General features: G+C 37.6%; 1 protein-coding gene across 4 annotated transcripts in view; it reads right to left on the bottom strand.

Annotated features, from left to right (window-relative positions):
* NXPE2 (neurexophilin and PC-esterase domain family member 2) overlaps positions 1-27462 on the bottom strand; it is a 200021-nt gene that overhangs the window by 20805 nt on the left and 151754 nt on the right. The window contains exons 2-3 of one of the 4 annotated variants that reach the window (XM_012470473.3): positions 14994-15141; positions 6041-6146 (exon numbers count right to left, since the gene is read on the bottom strand). In XM_012470473.3, coding sequence (XP_012325896.2) covers positions 6041-6146; positions 14994-15019 — 132 coding nt within the window. In that variant the 5' untranslated portion in view covers positions 15020-15141. Of the gene's footprint in view, positions 1-6040; positions 6147-6862; positions 7045-7200; positions 7381-14993; positions 15142-27462 lie in introns of those variants that run through there. The other 3 variants (XM_012470472.2, XM_012470470.2, XM_012470471.2) reach the window with 3 other exon arrangements.

The following is a 27462-nucleotide window of genomic DNA, read 5'->3' as shown; positions in this document are numbered from 1 at the left end:
AATCCTATCCAAAAAGAATACAGCTAGTGGCATCATATTACCCCACTTTAAACTTCACTACAAGGCTACAGTAAACAAAACTCCATGGTACTGGTACAAAAACAGGCATATAGACTAATAAAACAGAATTGAGACTCCTGGAATAAAGTCATACATCTATAACCAACTAATATTTAATACAGTCAACAAAAATAAATGATAGGAAAAGGATAATGTATTCAATAAATGGTGATGGGGAAACTGGTTAACCATATGTAGAAGAATAAACCTGGATCCCCACCTCTCACCATATACAAAATATTAACTCAAAAAGAGTTAAAGACTTAAATATAAAACCTCAAACTATAAAAATCCTAGAAGAAAATCAGGGAAATATTCTTCTAGACATTGGCCTAGGCAAGGAATTTATAACTAAGTCCTCAGAAGCAAATGTAACTAAAACAAAAATTGACAATTGGGACCTAATTAAACTAAAGAGCTTCTGCACAGCAAAAGAAACTATCATCAGAGCAAACAGACAAGCTACAGAATGATAGAAGATATTTACAATGTATTCAACAAAGGACTACTGTCAAGAATCTATAACAAGCTTAAACAAATCAACGGGAAAAACACAAATAATCCCAGTAAAAAGTGGGCAAAGGACACTAACAGATACTTCTCAAAAGAAGATATACAGGTGGTCAACAAACATAAAAAGTGCTCAACATCACGAATCATCAAAGACATAAAAACCAAAACTCCAGTGAGATACCATCTTACACCAGTCAGAATGGCTACTATTAAAAAGTCGAAAAAATAACAGATGTTAGTAATGTTGCAGAGAAAAGGAATTGCTCACACACTGTTGGTGGGACTGTAAATTAGTTCAGGCATTGTGAAAAGCAGTTTGAATATTTCTCAAAGAACTAAAAATATAATTGACATTCAACCCAGCAATCCCATTACCAGGTATATACCCAATGGAAAATAAATTGCTCTCTACCAAAAAGTCATTTGTGCCTGTATGTTTATTGCAGTGCTATTCACAATAGTGAAGACATGGAATCAACCCAGTTGCCTATCAATGGTGGACTGAATAAAGAAAATGTGGCACATGTACACAATGGAATACTACACAGCCATAAGAAAGAAAATTGTGTCCTTTGCAGCAACATGGTTGCAGTTGGGGGCCATTATCCTAAGTGAATTAACACAGAAACAGAAAACCAAATACCGTATGTTCTCACTTATAAGTGAGAGCTAAACATTGGGTACATATGGACCCAAAGATGGGAACAATAAACACTGGGGATTCCAAAAATGGGGAGGGAGGGTGGTGAGGGCTGAAAAACTACCTATTGAATACTATGTTGACCACTGGGCAATGGGAGCATTAGAAGCCCAAAGCACAGCATCATGCAATATACCCATATAAGAGACCTGCACATGTACCCCCGAATCTAAAATTTTAAAAACCATAAAAGTGTTTAGAAAAAAATAAATTATAGAGAAATCTCATGTATCTTTTACTGAGTTTTTTTCAATGGTAACATCTTGCAAAACTAGTAAAATATTCCAACCAGCATATTGAAACTGACAGAGTCAAGATACAGAACATTCCCTTTCCTTCGTGTTGCTGTTTTATAACCATGCTTACTATTCCCTCACCCTCTCCTATCCCTTAACTAACCTCTGGCAACCACTTACCTGTTATTTATTTCTATGGTTTTGTCATGTCAAGAATATTATGTAGTAGAATTATGCAACATATGAACCATAAATATGAGCAAGGAAAAACAAAAAGTTTTGTGCTAGACCCTTAAAATTAGGCAAAGAAGGGGGAAAGTCTGTTTAAAATCATAGTAGCAGGACCAGGATCAGCATTTAATGCTCAATTTCACATGAGGCCCAGTTGTCTCATTATTTAATAACCTGTTTCACACACACACACACACACACACACACACACACACACACACACAGAATTGCTATAGACGAAATGCTTGCATCTCCCCAAAATTCATGTTGCAACCTAATCTCCAATGCTGCTATAAACTGAATATTTGTGATTCCCCCAAATTTATGTTACAACTTTCAATGTGATGGTATTAGGAGATGGGACTTCTGGGGAGGTGTTTAGACCATGGGGATGGAGCCCTCATGAATAAAGTTAATGCCGTTACCAGAGAGCTCCTTTGCCCATTCCACCATATGAGTACACATGAAGAGATAGCCGTCTATGAATAAGGAAGCAGGCTCTCATTAGACACCAAATCTGTTGGTGCCTTGATCTTAGACTTTGCAGCTTCCAGAACTACAAGCAGTAAATTTGTATTGTTTGTAATCCACTCAGTCAGTGGTTTTAGAACAGTATAAAGATCAGGGTTTTATACACATATACACACACATTTCAAATACATATATTTCAAAGATTCATATATATTAAGAGATATACATTTTTTTCAGAAGACCCTAAGATATCTTGTTCTCCATGATATATCTGACCAACTGTCACCAATGACTACATAACCCTCCTCTTCTGTGTCATTTTTTGACCAACTGGATTCTTTTACTCATTTACAGAAGATCATGAAGAACTTGGTTCCTAGTCTTAATCACTAAATGTCTTGACATCCTCCAGATAGACTTCAATATCCATGGAGGCAGTTCCTCCTCCAATACCTAGATCTCTGCTCCTGAAGCTTCTTGGCTTTAGAGAACTCTAAGACTTATCACTTAGTGATTCAACTTCCTGTCACACTGCCAAACATGTGTAACCACACCTTTTCTTTCCTACTTTCTACTTTCTTCTATTAGCCTTTTTCCATATGAATTAAAATGTATTCAAGTATCTCCCATCTTACAAAAAGGAACATTTTTTAAGCTTCTGATTCCCCCTTTAATTGCTGTTATAACCTTCGTGTGTTCCCCACCCCTACCAATTAAGTTTCTCAAGAGTCCTCTTCTATACTGTGTACACCTTCTCCGCTACCACTCACTCCTCAGCCCAGTGCTTATTTTGTTTCTTGGGGTTATATCACTAGCAATTTTTTTTTCTCACTATATAGCTCATCCAAGGAAATGCCACAGACTGCAATGACTTCAGCTGTCATTTGTGTTCCAATGTTTCCTAATCTATTTTTCTAAGCCAGATCTTTCCCAGCATCAGATCTATATATTCAACATTTCCACTTGGTTGACCTAAAAGGACCTCAAACCTGGACTGTTCATATCTAAATCCATCGTTTATCTTCCAAAACTGTTTCTCCCACTCTGACTAATACTTCGGTAAATGATATCACCAGTCATACAGTTGTACAAACTTGGAATGTAACTCCTGGTCAAACTTACCTCTTCACCTCCCTCAGTCAATCACTATTACTGTCAGTTATAGCTCAAATTCATTAACTTTTCTCCATTCTTATTGTTAGTGGCTTATTTCAGGCCACCATTACCCCTCACCCAGATCACGGAACAGTCTTTATTTTGTTATTTACCAGTTATTTATTAAGCATCTACTATGTACCAGAGACTGTTCTAGGAACTCGTGATACCAATAAATACTTATAAAAATCCTCAACTCTATAAAGGTTACTATATACTAGGTCAAGATAGACAATAATCAATGAACATAATAAATGAGTAAATTCCATAGTATTTTAGAAAGTGAAAAGTGCTAGCACAAAAAAAAAATTCAATCAAGAAATACTCATATGGTAAATTCAGTCCTAGATAGAGTAAAATGACTGGTTGTTGAAGGAAAAGGGATGTTCAGGACAAACCAGAAAGTTCGAGCATGTCATGAACAGTGTGAGTAAGTGACAATAAGAGGATTTATTTAAAAACTCAAAAACTCTTATATGATCAAGTTGTCTGTGATTAAAGAGAAATTATAATGGTCTTTCTAGAGATCGGGTTTGATGTAAAAAACACATGCTAAAGAATAGAATTTGTTAGAACAATGAAATTTTCTAAAGGGGTTGATTTACTCTTAATAAATTATAAGAGATTTTAAATATTTTTATTTTAACCCAAAGTTCAACTTTTATTGTATCTCATGGGTTTTGGGTTTTCTCTCCCCTTTTAAAAGGCGTGAAATAGTGACAATACCCTTCAATTCATTTTCAGTTCATAAAAGGTTTTTTTTTTTTTTTCTTCCTTGGGTTCTGTTTTTTGTGGCCTGACGCTAACAATATTTTCTTAAAGGTCTAAAGGAAATGTCTTCTTCCAACATAATATTCTGTATACTGCAAAAGGTCTTTTCTTTTGCCTTTTGGTAACTGGACTAACAGATTTTAAGTTTTATCGAAATAATTACTATGTCATTATTATTAAATTTGGTTTGTTCAGGAAAAACTGAGATGAAAAAAAATTTTTTTTAGTTAATGTTGTTACATCCTTGTATCTTCCTGCAGGTACTTTTAAAGTCCTTGTGACACTGATATACAGGGCTTTGATTTCTGGGTCTAAAAAGAACACCAAGTACTGCTAAACTTAAACACTGACAGCAATTAATGCCTCATCTTCAGGCCTGGTAGAAGACACCAAACAAAATTAACTGCATTTCTGAGACACAGGGCCAGAAATTAAAGTTATTCAACTCCTCAAGGCCCAGGGACTATCTTGAAAGAGGTGGGCATGTGAGATTGTAAGGGCCAATTTTGAAAGATAAAATAAGTTCAGTTTCTCTATAAATTAATCATTAATGTCAAAGGCACACTGATGCAAGACCAGCATGTGGGCCCCTATGTCAAATTAACAAGGCTGAAACTGAGATTTCAGTAGTTCTGGAGTATGGCTCAGGAATCTGCATTTTACCCACAGGTATAAATACAGGTGTTCTAGGCAGAAGGGTCCCAGACCTCTCTTTGTGAAACACTAATATTGGTAGTGGATAGGACCTGGGCATATAAATTAAAAGTTACCAGCATAGAGGAGAAGAGGATCAGAGGAAGAAATCTAGAGAACATATACTTAGAGTGGGCTCTGCTCGCGCCCGGCCCTGAAGGGTTTTTTTTACCAGTTCATACTATTGGCTGAATGCCTTAGACTGTGGTGCTTCCTGTTTGAAGCTTGGAGATAAGGCTGTATTAGACAAAGGTTAGAGAGACACTTTCATTTTATTTATTTATTTATTTATTTATTTATTTATTTTGAGATGGAGTTTCACTCTGTCACCCAGGCTGGAGTGCAGTGGCGTAATCTCAGCTCACTGCAACCTCCGCCTCCTGGGTTCAAGCAATTCTCCTGTCTCAGCTTCCTGAGAGGCTGGGAATAGAGGCATGTGCCACAACAACCGGCTACTTTTTGATATTTTTAGTAGAGATGGGGTTTTACCACATTGGCCAGGCTTGTCTCGAACTCCTGACCTGAGGTGATATGCCCGCCTTGGCCTCCCAAAGTGCTGGGATTACAGGCGTGAGCCACCGCGCCTGACCAGAGAGACACTCTTAAAGGTATTTGGGTTCAAATGTAAAAGGGACTTGAATGGCTAAACAAAGGAGTTTTTTCTTTATACTGTCATTAGTGAAAGTGTTTGATTAGGACCAGAAGATGATGAAAGCATAGTTTTTGAAAGATTATGTTTGTACTAAATGATTTGGAAGAAAAGAAACTGGAAGAAGGTGAGTTAAGAAAAACTTACAAAGGGAAGAGCCAAAATACACTATACTAAACTACTTAAAGAATAAGAAAACCCACATGAAGAAGGCAGAAGACTGAAACAAAGACATAATTAGTTTGAAGTCTCAGAAGCCAAGGGAGGAGGAGAGAATTTTGAGGCTGGATGGTTACAGTGCCAAGTAGTACAGAGATGGCACAAATCCATCTGCCATTTAAAAAAAAAAAAAAACAATAATAATGTATACATTGCCATTTTAAAAAGCAATAATAATATATGCATTGCCAAAGGGATTTATGCTGAACAGGGAACCCCCTCACCACATTCTCCTGCTAAAATTATATGCTTTTAACCTTTAATTCTTGCCATGATAAAGGGGATCATTCAAATGAAGTCACTATGACCTTCTGTGAAATTCTTAAAACGGGAACTTCCTACCTTTGTGTGGTCTTTTGAAGCCAAGTAAATAACCCAGAAAATTAATATAAATATCAACATCAGCAGTAATTTTCGAGCTGTGGCATTTGGAAACAAAGTGAGAATCCTATAAAAGAGGACAGGAGAAATAATCATATTAAATCAAATAAACACAACATGGCTCTGTACACTTTAGTTCCTCTTCATTTCCAGAACAAGGTGATGTTATCCTGGGTTTTCCAAAAGTTCCTTTATAAGTTCTATTGTCAGTCAGAAACAAAGTGTTTCCCTGAGGCAGAGAACAAAACTCTAAGGACTCCTGGCTTCTGATGCTCAGGTTAATTCTTTGGGTTTGGAATCACATCACATACTGGAACTTGTTTTCTCGTTGAGATCTCAGCATGAACAACAAGGTTTTAGATTGTTTACCAGAAAAAACAGTACCCCCTAACCCTGCCATGTCCTCTAGTGAGTCCTCGTCTCTAAATCTCTCTCTGATACACACACACATACACACACATGCACAGGCACACACATGTGTTGTCTGGTGCCCTGTCCCTGGTCTTATCTGCCTCCAAGAATTTCATTATAAACCTCCCGTTTACTTTTTCAGGCAGCTTGTTGCCACCTCAGGTTATCTCCTCAAGCCAAAGCAGTTGATAAACACTGCCAAAAAGAGTCAAAGTTATAGTCTTAAAAAGCTCAGTGTTGAGTGGTTACAATTTTAGTGTTAGTTTTTTAAACCCACGATCCCAAAAGTATATGGCAACGAGCTAAATTATAGCAATCTTTACCAAATGTTTTTGACCAGGACCCACAGTAAAAACAAACAAACAAACCAACCTTCCCCCCCGACAAAAATACCATGCCAAACCCCAGTACAGGACACATGAATGCATACACACACACACACACACACACACACACACGCATACACACCTAAAAAGTCTCATAAAACAATACTTATTTACACTGCATGCAATGCACTATGATTTTTTTCTAGTTACTCTTTTATTCCATTCAATTGTATTCCATTGTAAAATATTTTTATGCCCCCAAAAAACAATTTTACTATCCTTTAAAGGGTTGCCTCATATCGTTTAAAAAACACCAAATGGTCTATAGTTCTCCCCTCCCTTCCCTGTCATTAGCTTGCTAGTAAGAGTTGGAAAGTACCACACCTATAGATGAATATTTTCTCCATCATATTCTCATGTTCTCTCATAGGAATTATGGTTGTCCAGAGACTCTCCTTGATTAAAGCAGTCTTTGCATTTATTTTAGGGTTGGAGTTTCCCTATGAGCTTCATTGATCAAAAGCTGAAATGCTATTTGTTGTGGCCATAGTGTGCCACCTGGAATCATAAACCTCCCTTTTGATGATCTGTTCCTGCCCACCCCACACCACAGAGCCAGAAGAAAAAAGCCACAAGGAAGCTCTGAAGTTTGTTTTTAGAGACTGGACATCTAATTGCAGCCCTGGGTCACCTTCAGTTGAGGCTTTACATATTTATAGACAGAGTGCACTTCCCTTGCTCATGCCTTTGTATGGATTAGTCACCTCCACAGTAGCAAGAAAAGTAACAGAGAAGTCAGAAAGAAGAAAAACAGAAGCCCTGAGTCCACAGTTCCTGAAGGCCTGAGAATTGATTCAGCTGGGTCCTCCCAATTTTTGGAGTGCTTTCTTTGTAAACTTTCTCTTGCTGTAAACCATTTCTTTGTTTTGTTTTTTGTTTTTGCATCAGACGCCTTGCCTGGGAGCAGTCGGCACTAGGTAGCAGGCCAGTCAGCCAGCACGAAATAGGTAGTTTTAGGGGAGTAGTAGTACTGAGATTCACGTTCTTTCAGGTCTGGGAGGGTGGTGCTGAGTGTCTGCCAGTGTTAGGATACATAGGGGCTTCCTGGGAATGGAGGCCCTCCGGTGCTGGATACATAGGTAGTTTGGGGGTGCCTCGAGCGGAGGCCTGTGCTAGGTAGTATTTTGGCCACTCCAGCGCGGGGCTGGCTGGCCTGGGGTTGGGGGTGTCTGTTGGGGTCCTCAGAGGCAGAGGGAATCCGAGACAACCCAGTCTCTGTGACCACTCAGTCCAGAAAAGTTGGGAGCTGGAGTGGGTGATGGGGGCGGGTAGAGTGCAGGTTGGGGACTGGGTTTTCTGTTTTGTTTTGTTTTTTACATTTTCTTTTATTTTTTCCATTTTTGTAAATAAAACCAGTGAGTCTCTTAACCATCAAGCAGTCCAACAATGATGATTTAAACTAAATCTCAGGCCATAAGAGGAACAGCCACAGGTCTAAATCCCACTGCAACTTGAATATGTAACAAAGTAAGAGAGAATCCAAAAGAGCAAATTCTGTGGATGTGAGTATCTTGACACTACAGATATTAAGTGTTCACAGCACAATTACCAGCCAGGTGGCCTGCTACCACCATATTACATGGGCCATGCTCAGTATGCATTGCTCTGCATGAGCATATACAGATATAGATAGATGATAGCTATCTATATATACACACACATATCTGTGAAGTATACACATGTATATATACATATTTATATGTATATATACAAACAAACAAATGCTATATATATACGCATAGCATTTGTTTGTTTGCATCTAAGCCAGTACCTCTAGCCACCATGTATCCCTCCATGTCCATATAACAGCATGGATAATATCAGAACTGTAATCACAGCATATTGGAGATTGGCATAGAGATTCAGTAGATAATTTTTAAAGAAATTTATTGAAAGAAAACAGATGTAGATCCTACCAATTCTTCCCCACTCCTTATAAGACATGTTCTTCTCCTCTGCCTTGTGTTTCAGCATTAGTGTTAGTTTTTTAAACCCACGATCCCAAAAGTATGTGGCAACGAGCTAAATTATGGCAATCTTTACCATAATTTTAATCCAGAATTCTTTTTTTCCAACTTCATTGAGGTAGAGTTCACAAATAAAAAGTGTATATATTTACAGTGTATAATGTGATGTTTTGATATATGTAGATATTGTGAAGTGATTACTACAATAAAACTAATTAACATATCATCACCTCACAGTTATTTTTATTTGTGTGGTGAGAACACTTAAGATCTACTCTCTTTGTAATTTTCAAGTATGCAATAAAGTATTGTCTGTAGACACAATGCTGTACAATAGATCTCTAGAACTTACTCATCCTGTGTAAATTAAACTTTGAGTCTTCTGACCAACATCCCCTATTTGCCCCTCTCCCTGACCACCCCCCAGCAACCACCATTCTACTCTATTTGTATGAATTTGACATTTTTAGATTTCACATGTAAATGAGATAATGCAGTATTCATCTTTCCATGTTCTGTGTTTGGCTCATTTCACCCAGCAAAATGTCCTCCAGGTTCACCCGTGTTGTTGCAAATGATAAGATTGCCTTCTTTTCTAAGGCTGAACAACACCCAACTGTTTGTGTTGTATCTATGACACAATTTCTTTATCTGTTCATCTGTTGATGCACACTTACATTGTTTCCATGTCTTGGCTACTGTGAATATTACCGCAATTAACATGGGAGTGCAGATATCTTCTTAAATACTGACTTCATTGCCTTCGGATACATATCCATTCATAGAATTGCTGGATCATACAGTATTTCCATTTTAAATTTTTTGAGGACTCTCTATACTGTTATTCAAAATGGCTGTACTAATTCATATTCCCATCAACAGTGTACAAGTATTCACTTTTCTCCCCCTCCTCACTATCACTTACATTTGTCTTTTTGATAATAACCATACTAACAGGTATCAGGTAATCTCTCACTGCAGTTTTAATTTGCATTTCCCTGATGATTAGTGAGGTTGGACATTTTTATCATATACCTCTTGGCCATTAGAATGTCTTTTTTTGAGAGATATCTATTCATCTCCTTTTCCTATTTTCCAATTGGATTATTTGTTTTCTTTGTTTGATTTCCTCATATATTGTAAATATTAATCTTTTATCAGGTGTGTGGTTTGCAGATGTTTTTTCTTATTATTTGAGCTCCTTATACAGTTTAAATAGTAATCTTTTATCAGATATATGGTTTGCAAATGTTTTTTCCATTTCATAGGTTGTCTCTTCATTCTGTTGTCTCCTTTGTAGTGCAGAAGGTTTTAAGTTTGATGTAATCCCATTTTATCTGTTTTTGGTTTTGTTGCCTGTGCTTTTGGGGTGGGGTCATATTAAAAAAACACTCAGTGATCATACCAATATCAAGATTTTTCCCTTAGTTTTCTTCTAGCAGTTTTACAGTTTCAGGTCCTATGTTTAAGTCTTTAATCCATTTTCAGTTGGACTTTTATATATATATATATATATGTGTATATATATATATATATATATATACATATACACATATACACACACACACACACTTTAAGTTCTGGTATACATGTGCAGAACAGGCACATTTGTTAAATAGGTATACACGTGCCTTGGTGGTTTGCTGCATCCACCCCCCATCATCTACATTAGGTATATCTCCTAATGTTATCCCTCCCCAATCCCTCCACCCCCTGCTATCCCTCCCCTAGCTCCCCCATCCCTCAATAGACCCCAGTGTGTGATATTCCCCTTCCTGTGTCCATGTGTTCTCATTGTTCAATACCCACTTATGAGTGAGAGCATGCAGTGTTTGGTTTTCTGTTCTTGTGTCAGTTTGCTGAGAATGATGGTTTCCGGATTCATCCATGTCCCTGCAAAGGACATCATCTCATCCTTTTTTATGGCTGCATAGTATTCTGTGGTGTACATGTGCCACATTTTCTTAATCCTCTATCTTTGATGGGCATTTGGGTTGGTTCTAAGTCTTTGCTATTGTGAACAGTACCGCAGTAAACATACGTGTGTATGTGTCTTTGTAATAGAATGTTTTATAATCTTTTGGGTATATACCCAATATACCCAATAACGAGATTGCTGGGTCAAATGGTATTTCTATTTCTAGATCCTTGAGGAATTGCCACACTATCTTCCACCGTGGTTGAACTAATTTACACTCCCATCAACAGTGTAAAAGTGTTCCTATTTCTCCACATCCTCTCCAGCATCTGTCTCCAGATTTTTTAATGATTGCAATTCTAACTGGTATGAGATGGTATCTCAGTGTGGTTTTGATTTGCATTTCTCTAATGACCAGTGATGAGCATTTTTTCATATGTTCGTTGGCCTCATAAATGTCTTCTTTTGAGAAGTGTCTGTTCATATCCTAACAGTTTTTTGGTGGAGTCTTTAGAGTTTTCTATATATATGATCCTGTCACTGGCAAACAGAAACCATTTTACCCCTTAATTTCTGATTTGGGTGCCTTTTATTTCTTTTTCTTGCCTAACCATTCTTGCTAGAACTTCCAGTACTATGTTGAATGCAATGGGAAGAGTGGGTATCCTCTTATTCCTCATCTTAAAGGAAAAGTCTTTAGATTTTCACCATTGAGTATGATGTTAGTTATGGTTTGTCATATATAGCCTTTATTGCGTTGGAGTAAATCCTTCTATATTCAATTTTTTTAGAGATTTTTTTTTCTCATGAAAGGACATTAAATATTGTCAAATGCTTTTTCTTTATCTATTGAGATGATTATATAATTTTGGTCCTGCAGTCTATTAATATGATGGATTACATGTTTAGATTTGTGTATGTTGAACCATCCTTGCATCCTAGGGATAAATCTCACTTGATTATGGTGAATCATTCTTTCAATGTGCTATTGAATTCAGTTTGCTCATTTCTGTTGTGGATTTTTGCATCTATGTTAGTTAGGGATGATGGTCTATAACTATCTTTTCTCCTAGTGTCCTTGTCTGGCTTTGATATCAGGGCAATGCTGATCATCTAAAATGAATATGAAAGTATTCCCTTACTTCAATTGTTTGTAAGAGTTTGGGAAGAGTTGGTATTATTTCTTCTTTAATGTTTGGTAGAATTCACAAGAGAAGCCATCAGGTCCTGGCTTTTTCTTGTTGGGCAGTTTTGTTCATTGTTTTCTAGGCTTGTAGTTACTTTGTACCATTCTTTCTCTCTTGTTGCCTTCTTTTGTAATTTGATTTGTGTGTGTGTGTGTGGTGGTGGTATGTTTTGATTCCTCTTTATCTTTCCTGTTATCTACTACAAGGCTTTTATTTGTGGTGACCATGAGTTTTGCATAAAACATCCTATGGCTCTAAAATCCATTTTAAGGTGATAACAACTTTGACTACGTACAATAGGATTCTCTCCTAATGTGGAAACTAGTCTTTGTGTAGCCAAGTAAAATCATTCAGCTCCAAAAACACTTGATGATAAATATGTGTCTGAGCCATCTCACAATTACTGAAGCACATTTTTCCTATTGTGTTATTTTTATTTAATGATTTCTGAGGGAAAATTAAGGTTATTTGGTTGGAAAATAATTTTAAACATTTTTGTTAGTCTAAACTTCAGCATATCATTGTAGGAAATGCACATATGCATGAATATTTAAAATAAAAGACTATCAAGGCATTAATTCCTTAGCAGGTTTTGTTTACTTGCTTGTTTGTTTGCTTTTAAGCAATGTCCACAGCCCCTGGAGGCCCTTTCTCTGCCTTTGAAATTTTTAATCTCACCATTATCTCTGAGATGATTTCTAGTCTTAATACTGCACTTGTGAAGATAAGCTAATAAATGGTATTGTCAGGGTGAGAATTAATAGAATTCTGGTTTGGGGCTAGTTTATAGAAGGGATATGTATACTGAAAGACTTAGGAATTCATAAAGAATTCCCTCATGAGAAATTTGAGGGAGGCTATTTGGGGAGATATGTGGCTTCCTATCATTGTGGGAACCTGGTTTATGGATGAGGCAATGTTCAAACCTATGTTTGCATTTCTGAGGGCTATGGGTGTGGATATATGTGTGTGGGTGTGTGCAGGGGTATGTTTTATGTATATTTGCTATAGAGAGAAGGGTGTGTATTGTGAATGAAGGGTAATGTTTGTTTTTCCTTTGGTAATTCTGTCCATTATAACTGAAATAAAAATTCAGTTCAAATATTGTAAATACAAGGAAAAGACCAATACCCTAAGAGAGCATTCCAAGACAATCTGATATTCTAGCTTATAAAAGCTTATCACACGCATACACTAGCAATTTGAGAACCCTGAGACCTCTTTAGAAATTATTTTATAAAATAATTTCTAAATGTCATGAATAATATTTCAGATCAATTTCTGATTGATTTCTAATTATAATTTCATGAATAATATTTCAGATCAAAAAACCAAAGTTCTAAGTGCTTATATGATTTAAGGTCATATATCCTATTAAACAACAGACTTAAGATAGAACAGGTCTCTTGACTATCAATCCAGTTCATTTGTTATGCCATTTTACCATTTCTGAAAAAAAAGAGAATTATCTTTTGTTTGAAGGTCCATCTATAATATTTTAAGACATACTGATGTGAGGATACACATTTTATACTTCGACAGTAATAACCGAATTGAATTACCTTTAGGGGAAAAGTTCTTTCACCCCCTAAATTAGAGATAATTATGGATCTGTGGGACTTTTACTTTTAAAAAGGCCCTGGCACTGGCCTCAGGCTAGCAAGGAACGTTGTAAAAATGAAAATGCTGCTGTGTGTCCAGGAAGATGATGGTTTAAAGAGGAATGAATCTGCTATAGGGTAGCAAAAGTAGATAGCTTTCAAAAAAGCAAGATGGAGAAAAATGTGAGAGCCTTAGAGAGAGAAGGAGAGGGTCAGAGGAAAGGATGGCATGGCTGTCTAAAGACTCAGAGAGTCATCAGAAGTCTGGGAAAATGTGCACTAGGGCTAAATGAACCTGAAAACTGGAAGAATTTTTATAACATGCAGCATAGTGTGGAAGTAAGGGCACTGGGATCGGAAACCTGTAGATTCAACTCCTAACCCTGTCCCCTACTTCAGTCTCCTCACTTGTAAAACAAGAGTGATAATAACTGCACATAGATTTGTCATGGAGACAGTGGTTTTAGTGCAAGCAAAGGTCCTAGTGCATTGTAGGTGGTCAATAAATGGCATCTTTAATTAGCTTCAAGTCATTACAGTAATGTGATAGGAAGGGACAGTTCCGAGGGGAAACTTTTAACCTTAGCCCTTCTCCAAGTCCCTGGATTCTGACCTTGACTTTATCCGTAGACGTTTGCCACCTACACACTGTCTTTCTAACTAACTCCAGATTACAAATTCTTTAACCTGCTGAACTGTCTTCCACCTACACTGACTCTTAGCAATCTGTTCTAGTTCTTGTTGTCCTGTCCTGCTAATATTTGATGTTAACTACGTGGGCTTCAGAGAAGTTGTTGAAATATTTTAAAAGGCACATATCTCTTTACATGCTTTGAGAACCTCAGGCTTTTCAAACTTGTTCCTTTTTAGAACTGATATATTAAGGACTGGCATATGGATGGTTTTCACGAAGTATGACTGAAAATGGGATTAAACCAGGTTGTGCTATGTTCACAGAATTTTAAAACTTTGGACAAGTTCAGAACATATATCATTGTTAATAGATCATCAAGATGTGATGGGCTTATAACCATGACATTCTAATTAGAGAGACTGTGGGAGAGAAATTAGCATTTCAAATGACTTAAAACTGGATGAGAGAATATTTTAGAGACTATAAAACATTTTTTGAATTTATCTTAAATAGATATTACTTTCTATAATTTGCTAAGATAATGGCATTATCATAAAGAAAATGGGAAAGATGTGGCAAGGCTACTTTATATATCTATAATGAAACCCTAATAGACGTTTTGCTTGACAAATAGGAATATAACATAACAGTGATGCTGTGTACAGATGCTCCCCAGCTTGTATGGGGTTATGTCCCATTAAACCCATCATAAGTTGAAAATATCATAACTTGAAAATGCATTTAATACCTCTAACCTACCAAACATCATAGCTTAGCCTCGCCCACTTTAAATGTGCTCTGAACACTTACATTAGCCTCCAGTTGGGGAAAGTCATCTGGCAATCCAGTAGTACACTGTAGAGTATTGGCCGTTTACCCTTGTGATTGCGTGGTGGACTGGGAGCTGAGGCTCCCTGCTGCTGCCTGGCCTCCCAAGAGAGTATCCTACAGCATATTGCTAGGGGAAAAGATCAAAATTCAAAACTGGAAGTATGGTTTCTATTGAATGCCTATCACTTTTACACCATTTTGTGAGTCAAAACTTGTAAGTCAAACTCTCACAAGTTGAGGCCTGTGTAGTTAAGTGCGTACGAAATTATATATATGTAACATTAAGGAATTTGTGCTTTCAAGGAGCTCCTTTTCTTCTGTGTGTGCAGAACAGTCTGACAGTGAGTAAATGTGGGAAATGACTATCCAGGTTTTTGTAAAATCAATTTATTGAGGTACAATTTATGTACAGTAAAATTCACTCTTTTTTGTTTACAGTTCTAAGTTTTGACTAAAACGTAACCACCACCACAATCAAGATAGAGAACAATTCCACTACCCAAACCTTTTTTTTTTTGAGACGAAGTTTCGCTCGTTACCCAGGCTGGAGTGCAATGGCGCGATCTCGGCTCACCACAACCTCTGCCTCCTGGGTTCAGGCAATTCTCCTGCCTCAGCCTCCTGAATAGCTGGGATTACAGGCACACACCACTGTGCCTAGCTAATTTTTTTGTATTTTTAGTAGAGACGGGGTTTCACCATGTTGACCAGGATGGTCTCGATCTCTTGACCTCGTGATCCACCCGCCTCGGCCTCCCAAAGTGCTGGGATTACAGGCGTGAGCCACCACGCCCGGCCCCCAAAACTTTACTCATATACCTTTGTGTTCAGCCCTTGTCCCTAATCCCAGACCATTATAAACCCTTCATTTGTTTTCTGCCACTATGGTCTTACCTTTTTCAGAATGTTATATAAGCCTTTTTAGTCTGTGTTCTTTCTCTTAGCATACTGCATTTGAGATTCATATTATATTATTTGTGTATCTCGTCGCCACTGAATTACAGCATTTAGCAGTATGGATGCATCCCAGCTTGTTTAATTAGTCAAAGGACATTTGAATTATTTTCCAGTTTTTGGAAATTGTGAATAAAATCTCTATAAATAATCATGTATAAAGTCTTGTGTGAACATAAGTTTTCATTTCTCTGGTGTGGCACTGCTGTGTGGTAAGTCTGTTTCAACATTATAAGAAACTGTCAAACTGTTTTGAAGTTTCTCCACCATTTTTGCCCTCCATCAGCAGTGTGCCAAAGTTCACCTTCTAACTGGTGTGCAGTAGTATCTCATTGTGATTTTATTTTTATTTCTCTAATGACAGATAATGTTGAGCATCTTTTTATATTTACCATCTCTGTATCTTTTTGGGTGAAATGTTTAAACTTTTGGCCATTTTTTCCGTAGGTGGCTTATTATTATTGAGTTTGGGAATAGGTAGGTAGATAGATTAGACATAGAGAGAGAGAGAGAGAGATGATAGACAGATAATAGATTTTTAAGGCGATAAGTCCTTTATTATATATGTGATTTGCAAATATTTATAATATTTGAAAATATTATATTTTCATAGCAATGTCTTTTAAAAAAACAGAAGCCTTCAATTTTGTAGAAGTCCAGTTTATCAGGTTTTTGTCTTAGGAATCGTATTAACAGTGTCAAGTGAAAGAAACCTTTGCATTATTCAAAATCACAAAAATTTTCTCCTGGGTTTTCTATTAGAAGATTAGTTGTTTAAAATTTTGCATTTAGGTTTGTGATTCATTTTCATTTAAATTGGGGCTCTGCAATCAGCAAGTGGCAAAGCCAGCCAGGCCTGTGTCCTTCTCTTCAGAACAGTGAGTTCCCCCAGAGCCCAGGCCAGTCCAGAGGTGCCATCCAGGATCCAGGGACTAGAGTCAAAAACCTTAGAAGTCTATTTGGGGTTCTATTGTACTGTAGCTGAGTGGCACTGAAACCACAAGACATAGTCCTCCCCTCTTTTCTCTTCCCCTTTCCAAAGTAAGAGATACTTCATCCTGTGGCTACCATCACAGGCCCACAGGGAGTACTGTCAGACTACCACCAATGTTCCCTTAAGGCCTGAGGGCTCTTCGGTCAACCTTTGGTGAATGATGCCTGGCCTGGTACTCACCCTTCAGGGCAGTGGGCTACTGTCTGGTGCAAAGCAGGTCCAGAAATGCCATACCAGAGCCAAGTGCTGGAATCAGGGACCTCAAGGGCCTGCTTGTTGCTCTCTTCCACTGTGGCTAAGCTGGTACTTAGAGCCAGCAAGTCTCATAGGATCACCCAAGGCCCTCAACATAGTACCTGGATATCGCTGCTGGTTATTCAAGGCCCAAGCACTCTTCAGTTAGCAGGTAATAAATGCTGCAGGACTGAGTCCTGTCCTTCAAGGCAGCGAGCTCCCTTCTGGCCCAAGATGTATCTAGAAATGTCATTCAGGAGCTAGGGCCTGGAATGGCAGCCTCACGACTCTGATCCATACCCCATCCTGCTGTGGCTGAGCTGGTATCATAGATGGAAGACAAAGTCCTCACCACTCTTCCTTCTCCTCTCCTCAAGCAAAGGAAGGGGTTTCTTTTGGAGCTGTGACCTGTGCAGCCTGGAATGAGGAGGGGGTGATGCCAGCACTCCCTTAGCCACCCCAGCTGGTGTCTCAGAAAGTTGTGTGCTCTCCAGTTTACTAACTCTGGGCCAAGTTCAGCACTAGCAGCAGCTCATCTAGGAGTTGCAGTCCTTGTGGCCTAGCCTGTCTTTCAAGTTTAGTTACAGCCCCAGAGTACTTCAGCCTGCAGTGGGAAGGCTTGTGGGAACTCAACTTCCAACCACTCAGATGGGCAATTCCCCTCTGTCTAGGGCTGTTTTAAATGCTCTCTCTGTGGGTGGGTGCCAGCTGAGTTTGGTCCAGCTTTGTTTTCTACTATAACAGGGCAGCACTGAGTTCCATGCCTCACAGTTGCTATGCACTCTCTCTCTCTCTCTCCCCAGTGCACAGAAACACTCTCCACGCTATGTCGCCACTGCTGGGAGTTGAGGGTGGGTTTGTGTTGGCAATTCAAGATTGCTTTTTCCTACCTCTTCAGTGCCTCTTTCAGTGATAAGAAGTTAAAACTAGGTACTGACTTTTGGTTCTTATGAAAGTGCTTTTTATGAGTCAATAGTTGTTAAACTGGTGTCCATCTTGCTCCACCTCCCACAGGTCCTTTTAGCAACATAATTTCTTGAAAATTTCTTCATTGAATTGCCTTTGCACCTTCATCAAAAACCTATTGACCATGGACATGTGGGTATATACAGAGAATCTTTATTTTTTTCTGTTAACCTATGTATCTGTCTTTTCACTGATACCATACTGTCTTAATCACTATAACTTCCCAGCAAGTCTTGAAATTATGTACTATGTGATTGTAAGAGGTCAAATCACCAGTGGCCTTGGTTAACACAGTTCTACCTCTTGCTTGCCTTTCTTGGGAAGAATGTACTGATAATGCAAAATCCTGAGATAAGGAGGAAATGTCTGTAACAATCAAGGTTTCGTCCTTGTTCCACCCAAAAACTGGATGTTCTACAATGCTTGTACGCAGCAACCCAAGTGGTACACAGGATACAAAATCGAAAGGAGAGTACTTCTGGAGTCCATCAGCTACAGTATGATGACAATGCAGACAATTCCTGAGCCTCAGGGGCTGGCTCACCGTGGATCCTAGGCTTCTGTTTACCTTTGCTGCCTATCTGAGTAATAAAGTTGCTTTGCCTGACTTGTGGTCCAAGTGTTCTGTCTCACTGGACCAGACCCAGGAAACTTTGCAGAGTCCTGCAATCGTGCTCTTCTTTTTCAAAACTGATTGCTTATTCTATTTTCCTTAACTTTCAACATAAATTTTAAAATCAAGTTGTTGATTTATATAAAAAGTACCCTACTAGATTTTGATTTGAATTTTATTAAATCTAAAGGTCAATTTTGGGAGAACTAATATCCTAATCATATTGAGCCTGCCCATCCACAGCATTGCCCATTTATTTATGTCTTCTTTGATTTCTTTCATCTTGGTTTATGGTTTGCAGTATACAGATCTTGTGTATTTCATTAGAGTTATACCTAAGTATTTCATGTTTTCTGTGTTATTCTTAATCATGCTGTGTTTTTAATTTCAATTTTAAACTGATGATTGATAGAGTAACAATAAAATTGTATATTAAGGGGGCAGGTCTGAAAAAAACTTTATTTTAATCTTGAACATATAATCTTGCTGACACTAAATAGTTCTGGTAGATTTTATGTAGATTCTTTGGAATTTTCTACATAGCTAATCATATTGGCTGTTAAGATAGTTTTATTTTCCTTTTCCCAAATGGTGTGCCTTTTATTTTATTTCTTTCTAACACCTCCAGTATGGCGCTGAATAAGAACAGCAGGAGTGAACATTATTGACTTTTTCCCTATCTTGGGGAAAGCATTCAGTCTTTCACCATTGAGCATAGTATCAATACAGGTTTTCCTAAATGCCTTTATGGAGTTAACAAAACTCCTTTCTATTTTTAGTAAGTTTTTATTACGGAGAATGCTGAATTATGTTAAATAATTTTCCTGTTTATACTGAGATTACCCTAGGGTTCGTCTTCTTTAGCCTAATGATATGGTGATTACTTTGATTCGTCTTCAAATGTTGAACAAGACTTTCATTACCAAGATAAGCCTCACTTTTACAGGATATATTATCCATCTTATACACTGCTAAATTTAATTTGCTAATATTTTGGTGAGGATGTTTGCATCTATGTTAATTCTAGTTTTGAAATCAGGGTTTTGGAATCTGTTTTTCTCATAAAACGAATTCCAAAGTGTCCCCAGTGCTTCTATTTTCTGAAAAAAAAAAAAATCTGTAGAATTGGTATTATTTATTCCTTACATTTGGTAGAATTTGCAAATAAATTATGAAAAATCCTGATGCAGATCTTTTGTTAGGAATGTAGTTTCTCCCAAAGCTATAGAACTTTTCAGGTTATCTATTTTTCTTAAGTGAACATTGGTAGTTTGTGTCTCTCAAGGAATTTTCTCATTTCCTTTGAGTTGTAGAATTAATAGTTATAAGATTGTTTGGTATTCCCTTATCAGCCTTTTAATATCTGTTATATCTGTAATAATATTCCCACTGTCATTTCTAACATTGAAACTGTGCCTTCTCTCCTTTTAGTCATCCTGAGCAGTAACGTTGAACTTTACAAAGAATTAGCTCTCAGTTTCATGGATTTGCTTTATTTGTTTCTGTTTTTAATTTCATTGATTACTTGCTGTTATCTACATTATTGTCTTCCTCTGCTTACTTTGGGTTTAATTTGTTTTTCTTTTTCCAGTTTCTTACAATGAAAGATGATTGATTTCAGACCTTTGTTCTTTTCTAATACATGTATTTACTGTTACAACTTTTCCTCTGAACACTGCTTTACCTGCATCCTATTTTGATATATTGTTTTCATATTCATTAAAAATATTTCCTAGTATACCTGTTACTTCTTGTATGTCCCTCAAGTTATGTAGAAGTATACTGTTTCATTTCAAAATATTTGGGGATTTTCCAAGCATTTTTTTTGTTAAATTATTTGATATTATTTCACATCTCTAGGGTAATCTATACTGTATTTTTCTCTTTTTTTGTTTAGTAGAATAATTTTCATTGACCTATCTTCACATTCACTGATTCTTTCCTCATGCTTGTCAACTCTACTGATAAGGCCATCAAAAGCATACTTCATCTTGATGACTGTTTCTGTCTGATAATACCAACATTTGGTCATCTCTGAGTCCGACTCTATTGATTGCCTTGCTCTTTACTATGGAATTTTTCTTCCTTTTCTGTACATCTCATACTTTTTTTTTTATTGAAAGGCATAATGTTTAAAAATAATGTAGACTAACATAAACAGTATTCATGAAAAGAAATGAGTAGCTTTCTCCTTACTGGGGAGAAGGCTGTAAGATTCTCTTTTGTTTGGGATCAGACTGGGTAGGTCTTGTGTTCCTGTTATTTTGTAGGGGTTAGGGGAAGGCCTTCTCAGAGATCCTGTCCTCTTCTCCATAGCATTAGAAAATTTCTAATGGTCTGCATCCAGGAGAGTTTTCTGTCTCTCCCCAGGACAGTTTTCTGCTCCTCCTCGAGAAGTTTACAGTTCATTACTTTTCCATTTTCCCAGCCACAGGGGTCTTCATATGTGTCTTGAAGTCACAGAGTTTACTGCCCTCCGCCACTAGCATAGCACTTTAGTGTTCTTAGGGGAGAGGGTATGAGGGAGCTTTATGTCTTTTCCCTTTGATGCAGCCACCCTCCTCCTCCAAGCCTGCATCAGTGAGGTCTGGTCCCCTGCCCTGACCCATCTTTTTCATGAGTGCTCAGTGGAGGTCTAAAACAAAAAAGTACTAGGTAGGAACAAATTCTCTTTATGTGCATAGCCTCTTTATATCTGCACTCCCAGAAGTTCTATACTCTCATACTAGCCCACATTCAGCCTTTAGAAATTCATTTTTTAAATTTAGCTAAATTCTTCTTACCCATTTATATGGCAGTTTATCCTCTTCCCCTGCTCTCTTTTCAAAAGTCAGTATTTGTGTTCTTTTTGCTCTGTCTTTCCTTAGATTTTAACCTAGACGGTTGGCCTGGGACCTCCGTTTCTGATAAGTTAAATGAATGTTGTTTTGTAGATTATCTGGATTTTTCTTTTTTATGACGGGAGTGATGATGCCTCTTGCAGCTAACTCCTCCAGGGTTTATTTTAAAGGAAACAAAATTATGTTGGAAGACAAGGTCCTTAAACCAGGAAATATAACTCTAACTTAAAGAAAGCAATAAGTTAGTTTGTTCAATAAGCTAACTGGTTGGGCATTAACAGTCTATGATTAATAGTAAATAACTGTATTCTATTCCTCTTTTAATTGAGAAGATGATGGTGTTAAATGAAACTATGAGAGATTTTGCTCATAGTTTGTAAAATTGGGGCTGGAAGCTGATTTGTTAGTGAAAAGGGTATATCTAACTAAATTAATGAAAAATATAATGGTAATTGCTAAAACAGGGGTTCTTATATCTTTTTTCTTTGTACATGGAAGTCTTGTATGATCTATGGACTTTTTCTCAAAATGGTGTTTTTAAATGCATGAATTTAAATATAAAAGAATATAAAGAAAACCAATCATATTAAATTACAGTTTTCTAAGTATTTTTATTATGATATATAAATATACATCCTTCCTATTATACAACATTAAATAGCAATATCTAGTGTGCGCCTAATTGCTGTAATTTCAAAGTAGTGGTAAGAGTAAATGGCACTTTGTAATACCTGCAACAATTGTAGCATGATATAAAATATTGTGATTTCCACGGGTAAAAATCTTGGATATCACTAATACTGCTGAGCTTTATCGCCTACATTCAAATTAGAGAAAATGCTGAACTTCAGTTAGATGTTAGTGAAAAATAAAGATGTAATCTTTTTCCCACCTAAGTTCACAGACTCCTCTAAATTCCATATTGAGATCTCCCAAGGGGACCCCTGGCTAAGAACCTCTGTGCTAGAAAGAGAGAACCATCAACTGCAATCAGAGATAGAGGCAGGAAAGTCAGAGAAGGCATCAGGAAAATTCCAGGTGGAGGCCCCAGCGTCTGAAAAATTGTGCTGTGAGTATAGTACAATCTGAGAACTGAAAGTAATTTGGTATTTTTAAACACTATTACTACTAGTTACCATGTTAAGGATATTTTATAATAGATATCAAGTACTGTATTAAGTATATGATAAATATCTTTCATCCAATTAATTTCATGATTTGGCTCTCTGCTTGCCTATGGTTGCTGTAAAGGGATGCTTGTGATTTTTGCACATTGATTTTGGATCCTGAAACTTTGCTGAAGTTGCTTATCAGTACTTTACTAAGTATAGTATAAATATTTTTCATGCAATTAACTTATCACAACATCTCTTTGAGGCAACATACTTGATCCCCATTTTAGATGAAAAAGTTGGGATCCAGGGAGCATGATGCCTCTAGCTTTGTTCTTTATGCTTAAGATTGTCTTGCCTATAGAGGGTCTTCTTTAATTCCATATGAAATTTAAAATAGTTTCTTCTATTTCTGTAAAGAATGTCAATGGTAGTTTGATGGGAATAGCATTGAATCTATAAATTACTTTGGGCAGTATGACCATTTTCACGATACTGATTCTTTCTATCCATGAGGATGGAATGTTTTTCCATTTGTTTGTGTCCTCTCTTATTTCCTTGAGCAGTACTTTGTAGTTCTCCTTGAAGAGGTCCTTCATATTCTTTATTAACTGTAATCCTAGGTATTTTATTCTCTTTGTAGCAATTGTGAATGGAAGTTCATTCATGATTTGGCTCTCTGCTTGTCTATTGTTGGTGTAAAGGAATGCTTGTGACTTTTGCACTTTGATTTTATATCCTGAGACTTTGCTGAAGTTGCTTATCAGTTCAAGGAGTTTTGGGGAGCTGAGAGGATGGAGTTCTTTCCTTCCTTCCTTCCTTCCTTCCTTCCTTCCCTCCTTCCTTTTTTGCAGAGTCTTGCTCTGTTGCCCAGGCTGGAGAGCAGTGGTATGATCTCAGCTCACTGCAACCTCTGCCTCCCAAGTTCAAGCCATTCTCCTGCCTCAGCCTCCCGACTAGCTTGGACTACAGGCATGCTCCACCACACCTGGCTAATTTTTTTATTTTTAGTAGAGACGAGGTTTTACCATGTTGGCCAGGCTGGTCTCTAACTCCTGACCTCATGATCCACCCGCCTCAGCATCCCAAAGTGCTGGGATTACAGGCATGAGCCACCGTGCCCTGTCGGGGTTTTCTAAATATAAAATTATGTCATTTGCAAACAGAAACAATTTTACTTCCTCTCTTCCTATTTAAATACTCTTTATTTCTTTCTCTTCCCTGATTGCCCTGGCCAGAACTTCCAATACTACGCAGAATAAGAGTGGTGAGAGAGGGCATCCTTGTCTTATATCAGTTTTCAAAGGGAATGTTTCCAGTTTTTGCCCATTCAATATGATATTGGCTATGGGTTTGTCATAAATAGTTCTTATTATTTTGAGATATGTTCCATCAATACCTAGTTTGTTGAGAGTTTTTTAACATGAAGGAATGTTGAATTTTACAAGACTATAGTAACCAAAACAGCATGTTACGGGTACCAAAACAGACATATAGACCAATTGAGCTGAATAAAGACCTCAGAAATAATACCATACATTGACAACCATCTGATCTTTGACAAACCTCACAAAATCAAGCAATGGGGAAAGGATCTCCTATTCAGTAAATGGTACTGGGAAAACTGGCTAGCCATATGCAGAAAACTGAAACTGGACCCCTTCCTTACACATTATACAAAAATTAACTCAAGATAGATTAAACACTTAAATGTAAAACCCTTAACCATAAGTACCCTAGAAAAAACCTAGGCAATACCATTCAGGACATAGCCATGAGCAAAGACCTCACGGCTAAAACACCAAAAGCAATGACAACAAAAGCCAAAATTGACAAATGAGACCTAATTAAACTAAAGAGCTTCTGTACAGCAAAAGAAACTATCATCAGAATGAACAGGCAACCTACAGAATGGGAGAAAATTTTTTCTCACGAAGGTTTAATATCCAGAATTTACAAGGAACTTACTTAAACATATTTACAAGAAAAAACAAACCCCATCAAAAAGTGGGCAAAGGATATGAATAGACACTTCTCAAAAGAAGACATTTATGCAGCCAACAAACATATGAAGAAAAGCTAAACATCACTGATGATCAGAGAAATGCAAATCAAAACCACATTGAAGTACCATCTCACGCCAGTCAGAATGATGATTATTAAAAAGTCAGGAAACAATAGGTGAGGTTGTGGAGGAACAGGAACGCTTTTACACTGTCGGTGGGAGTGTAAATTAGTTCAACCATTGCAGAAGACAGTGTGGCGATTCCTCAAGGATCTAGAACCAGAAATATCATTTGACCCAGCAATCCTGTTATGCGGTATATACCCAAAGGAATATAAATCATTCTACTTCATATTTTTTCTTTTTGTAAATAATTCTACTACAAAGACACATGCCCACATATGTTTACTGTGGTACTATTTACAATAGCAAACACATGGAACCAACCCAAATGTCCATCAGTGACAGACTGGATAAAGAATATGTAGTAAATACACCATGGAATACTACGCAGCCATAAAAAGGAATGAGATTATGTCCTTTGCAGAGACATGGATGAAGCTGGAAGCCATTATCCTCAGCAAACTAACACAGAAACAGAGGGTCAAACACCACATGTTCTCACTTGTAAGTGGGACTTGAACATGGGGAACACATGGACACAAAGAGGAGAACAACACACACCAGGGCCTATTGGGGGGTGTGGGGTGAGGAGAGAGAACTTAAAGGACAGGTCAATGGGTGTAGCAAAGCACCATGCCACACATATACCTATGTAGCAAACCTGCACGTTCTACACATATATCACATTTTTTTTAGAAGAAATAAAGGAAAAAAAAGCTGGGATCCAAAGATTTTTAACAACTTTTCTAAGATCAGGTAGCTTATATGTGGCAGAGCATGTATTTAACACAGCTCTGTTTCATTCAAAGCTCCTGAGGGGCTTTGGGTGTGTTTTTCTCTGGGTGGGAGGCAGGCATCTCACTCTGGAAATGCTCAGTGATAAAGAGCCTTGAATGTCAGGCTAAGGGGAGTAGATTGAATCCTGAAAGCCAGTATGGGGTTGACTTTCCAGCTTCAACTCCTGTTTCTTTGTATACACCTTCACCACTGTGTATCATTGTCATCACCAAACACAACTTGACTTTCCTACCTTCACGTTTCGCATGTTTTTCCCTCTGCCAGGTATGCCTTCCTTCCAGGCATGCCTCCTTCCCCTGGCTAACTAAAACTCACGTTTCAAGATACCATGGGAAGTTCCTCTCTAGTTCACAAATGCAGATTGCTGTTCCTTGCTTAGGAAAGCTAGAGTCTTGAGCTTTCTAGAGGCAGGTAGAAAGGAAGGCAGGACAAGGGCAGTCCTAACAAGAAAAGGGAATGAAATACAGAGCACAAGTCTCCAAGAGTTAAATATTTTTAATGCTGCCTTCTGGAGGCAGAAAGAAATGTAGAGTCAGATGAGCAATGGAGAGGAAAAAAAAGATTGTTTATTGTCTATATAACAAAACCTTTGAGCTTATAGGGAAGATAAAACTACCAAGAGTAGACAGAAAGCTGCTGCTTTCTTGAACAATACTGTCTGGGGCTCAGCCCTTATATAATATTTTTATAATGTTTGCTTACATTTCCTTCTGCATCTCTAGCCTTACATTGTTAAATCTAGAATAATAAATCTTTCTTTTACAATCCCTTTCAAGATAATTTTATAACTTCGGAACATATAAAACCAGTCAGTATTGGTCTTTATGCTTCTTAGAAAATCCTATTCTGAAAATTCATTCATTCATCGAGTAAAAATTCATTCATTCATCACAAGGCACTATGGAACATATAATGATGAGTCCTACAGCAGTGGAACCTCCCAGATTTTACAGAGAGGTTGCAAATTTCCATCTCACAGTCATCTTTTTTTGCTCCAGATTTTTAAGAATACTAAAACTTCAGATTTTACATAATCATCTGGACTTCCGGCTTCACTTGAAAAAAGCGATTGGTACCACTGGGCTTGCAGTACCAAATGGAAAATGCTGTACCTGAATGGGCTTCCTTTTATAAACTAGACACAGACATTCCAGTGTCCCATAGGTCCCACCATTCTGCCAACCCCAGAGTCTCAAAACATAGAGCCATTCTTGACCCTGCTCTCTCTATCACCCTTCACATTCATTCAGCAAGTCAGGTCCATCGCCTCTTCTTCATTCTAACTTCAAGAATGATTTCAGGACTTTACTACCTCTTGATGACAATTACAACAAATAGTAGTTAACATGTGTCGAGCAACACTCACTGTGTTAAGCATTGTACATGGACCATCTCTTTTAATCCTCACAACAGCCCTTAGAGATGAACTCCATCATAATCCTCATTTTATAGTAGAGAATTATGAGACCCCAGAAGCTTAACACATCTGCCCAAGACTCACATCCTGCAAGTGTTGGAGTCTCACTCTGGACACTGAATTCTTGATCATACAAATCACAGTCTAGGGAGTTTCAAGCTTAGGCACAAGTAGCTTTGGCTCTGGTGCTTTGAAGCCTTTCCAAAGAAAGGAACAGGATGCTTTAAGGGTATCATTTGCCCTTCCAGATGCTTAAGTTCCATAAATATATTTTCATACACCAGACTCACCTGCTAACTCAACTGAGGTCTCAGAGCCCCTCTCAGTGGGACCCTTCTCTCCCTGCTTCTCTCTCACCCATCCTGAATCTTACTAGAGTGCATTGACCAGGG

This window comes from Aotus nancymaae, unplaced genomic scaffold (assembly GCF_030222135.1).
Source record: "Aotus nancymaae isolate 86718 unplaced genomic scaffold, 86718_ANA_hifiasm-v0.15.2.pri h1tg000012l, whole genome shotgun sequence".
NCBI lineage: Eukaryota > Metazoa > Chordata > Mammalia > Primates > Aotidae > Aotus > Aotus nancymaae.
This window is presented reverse-complemented; position numbering and strand designations above follow the sequence as displayed.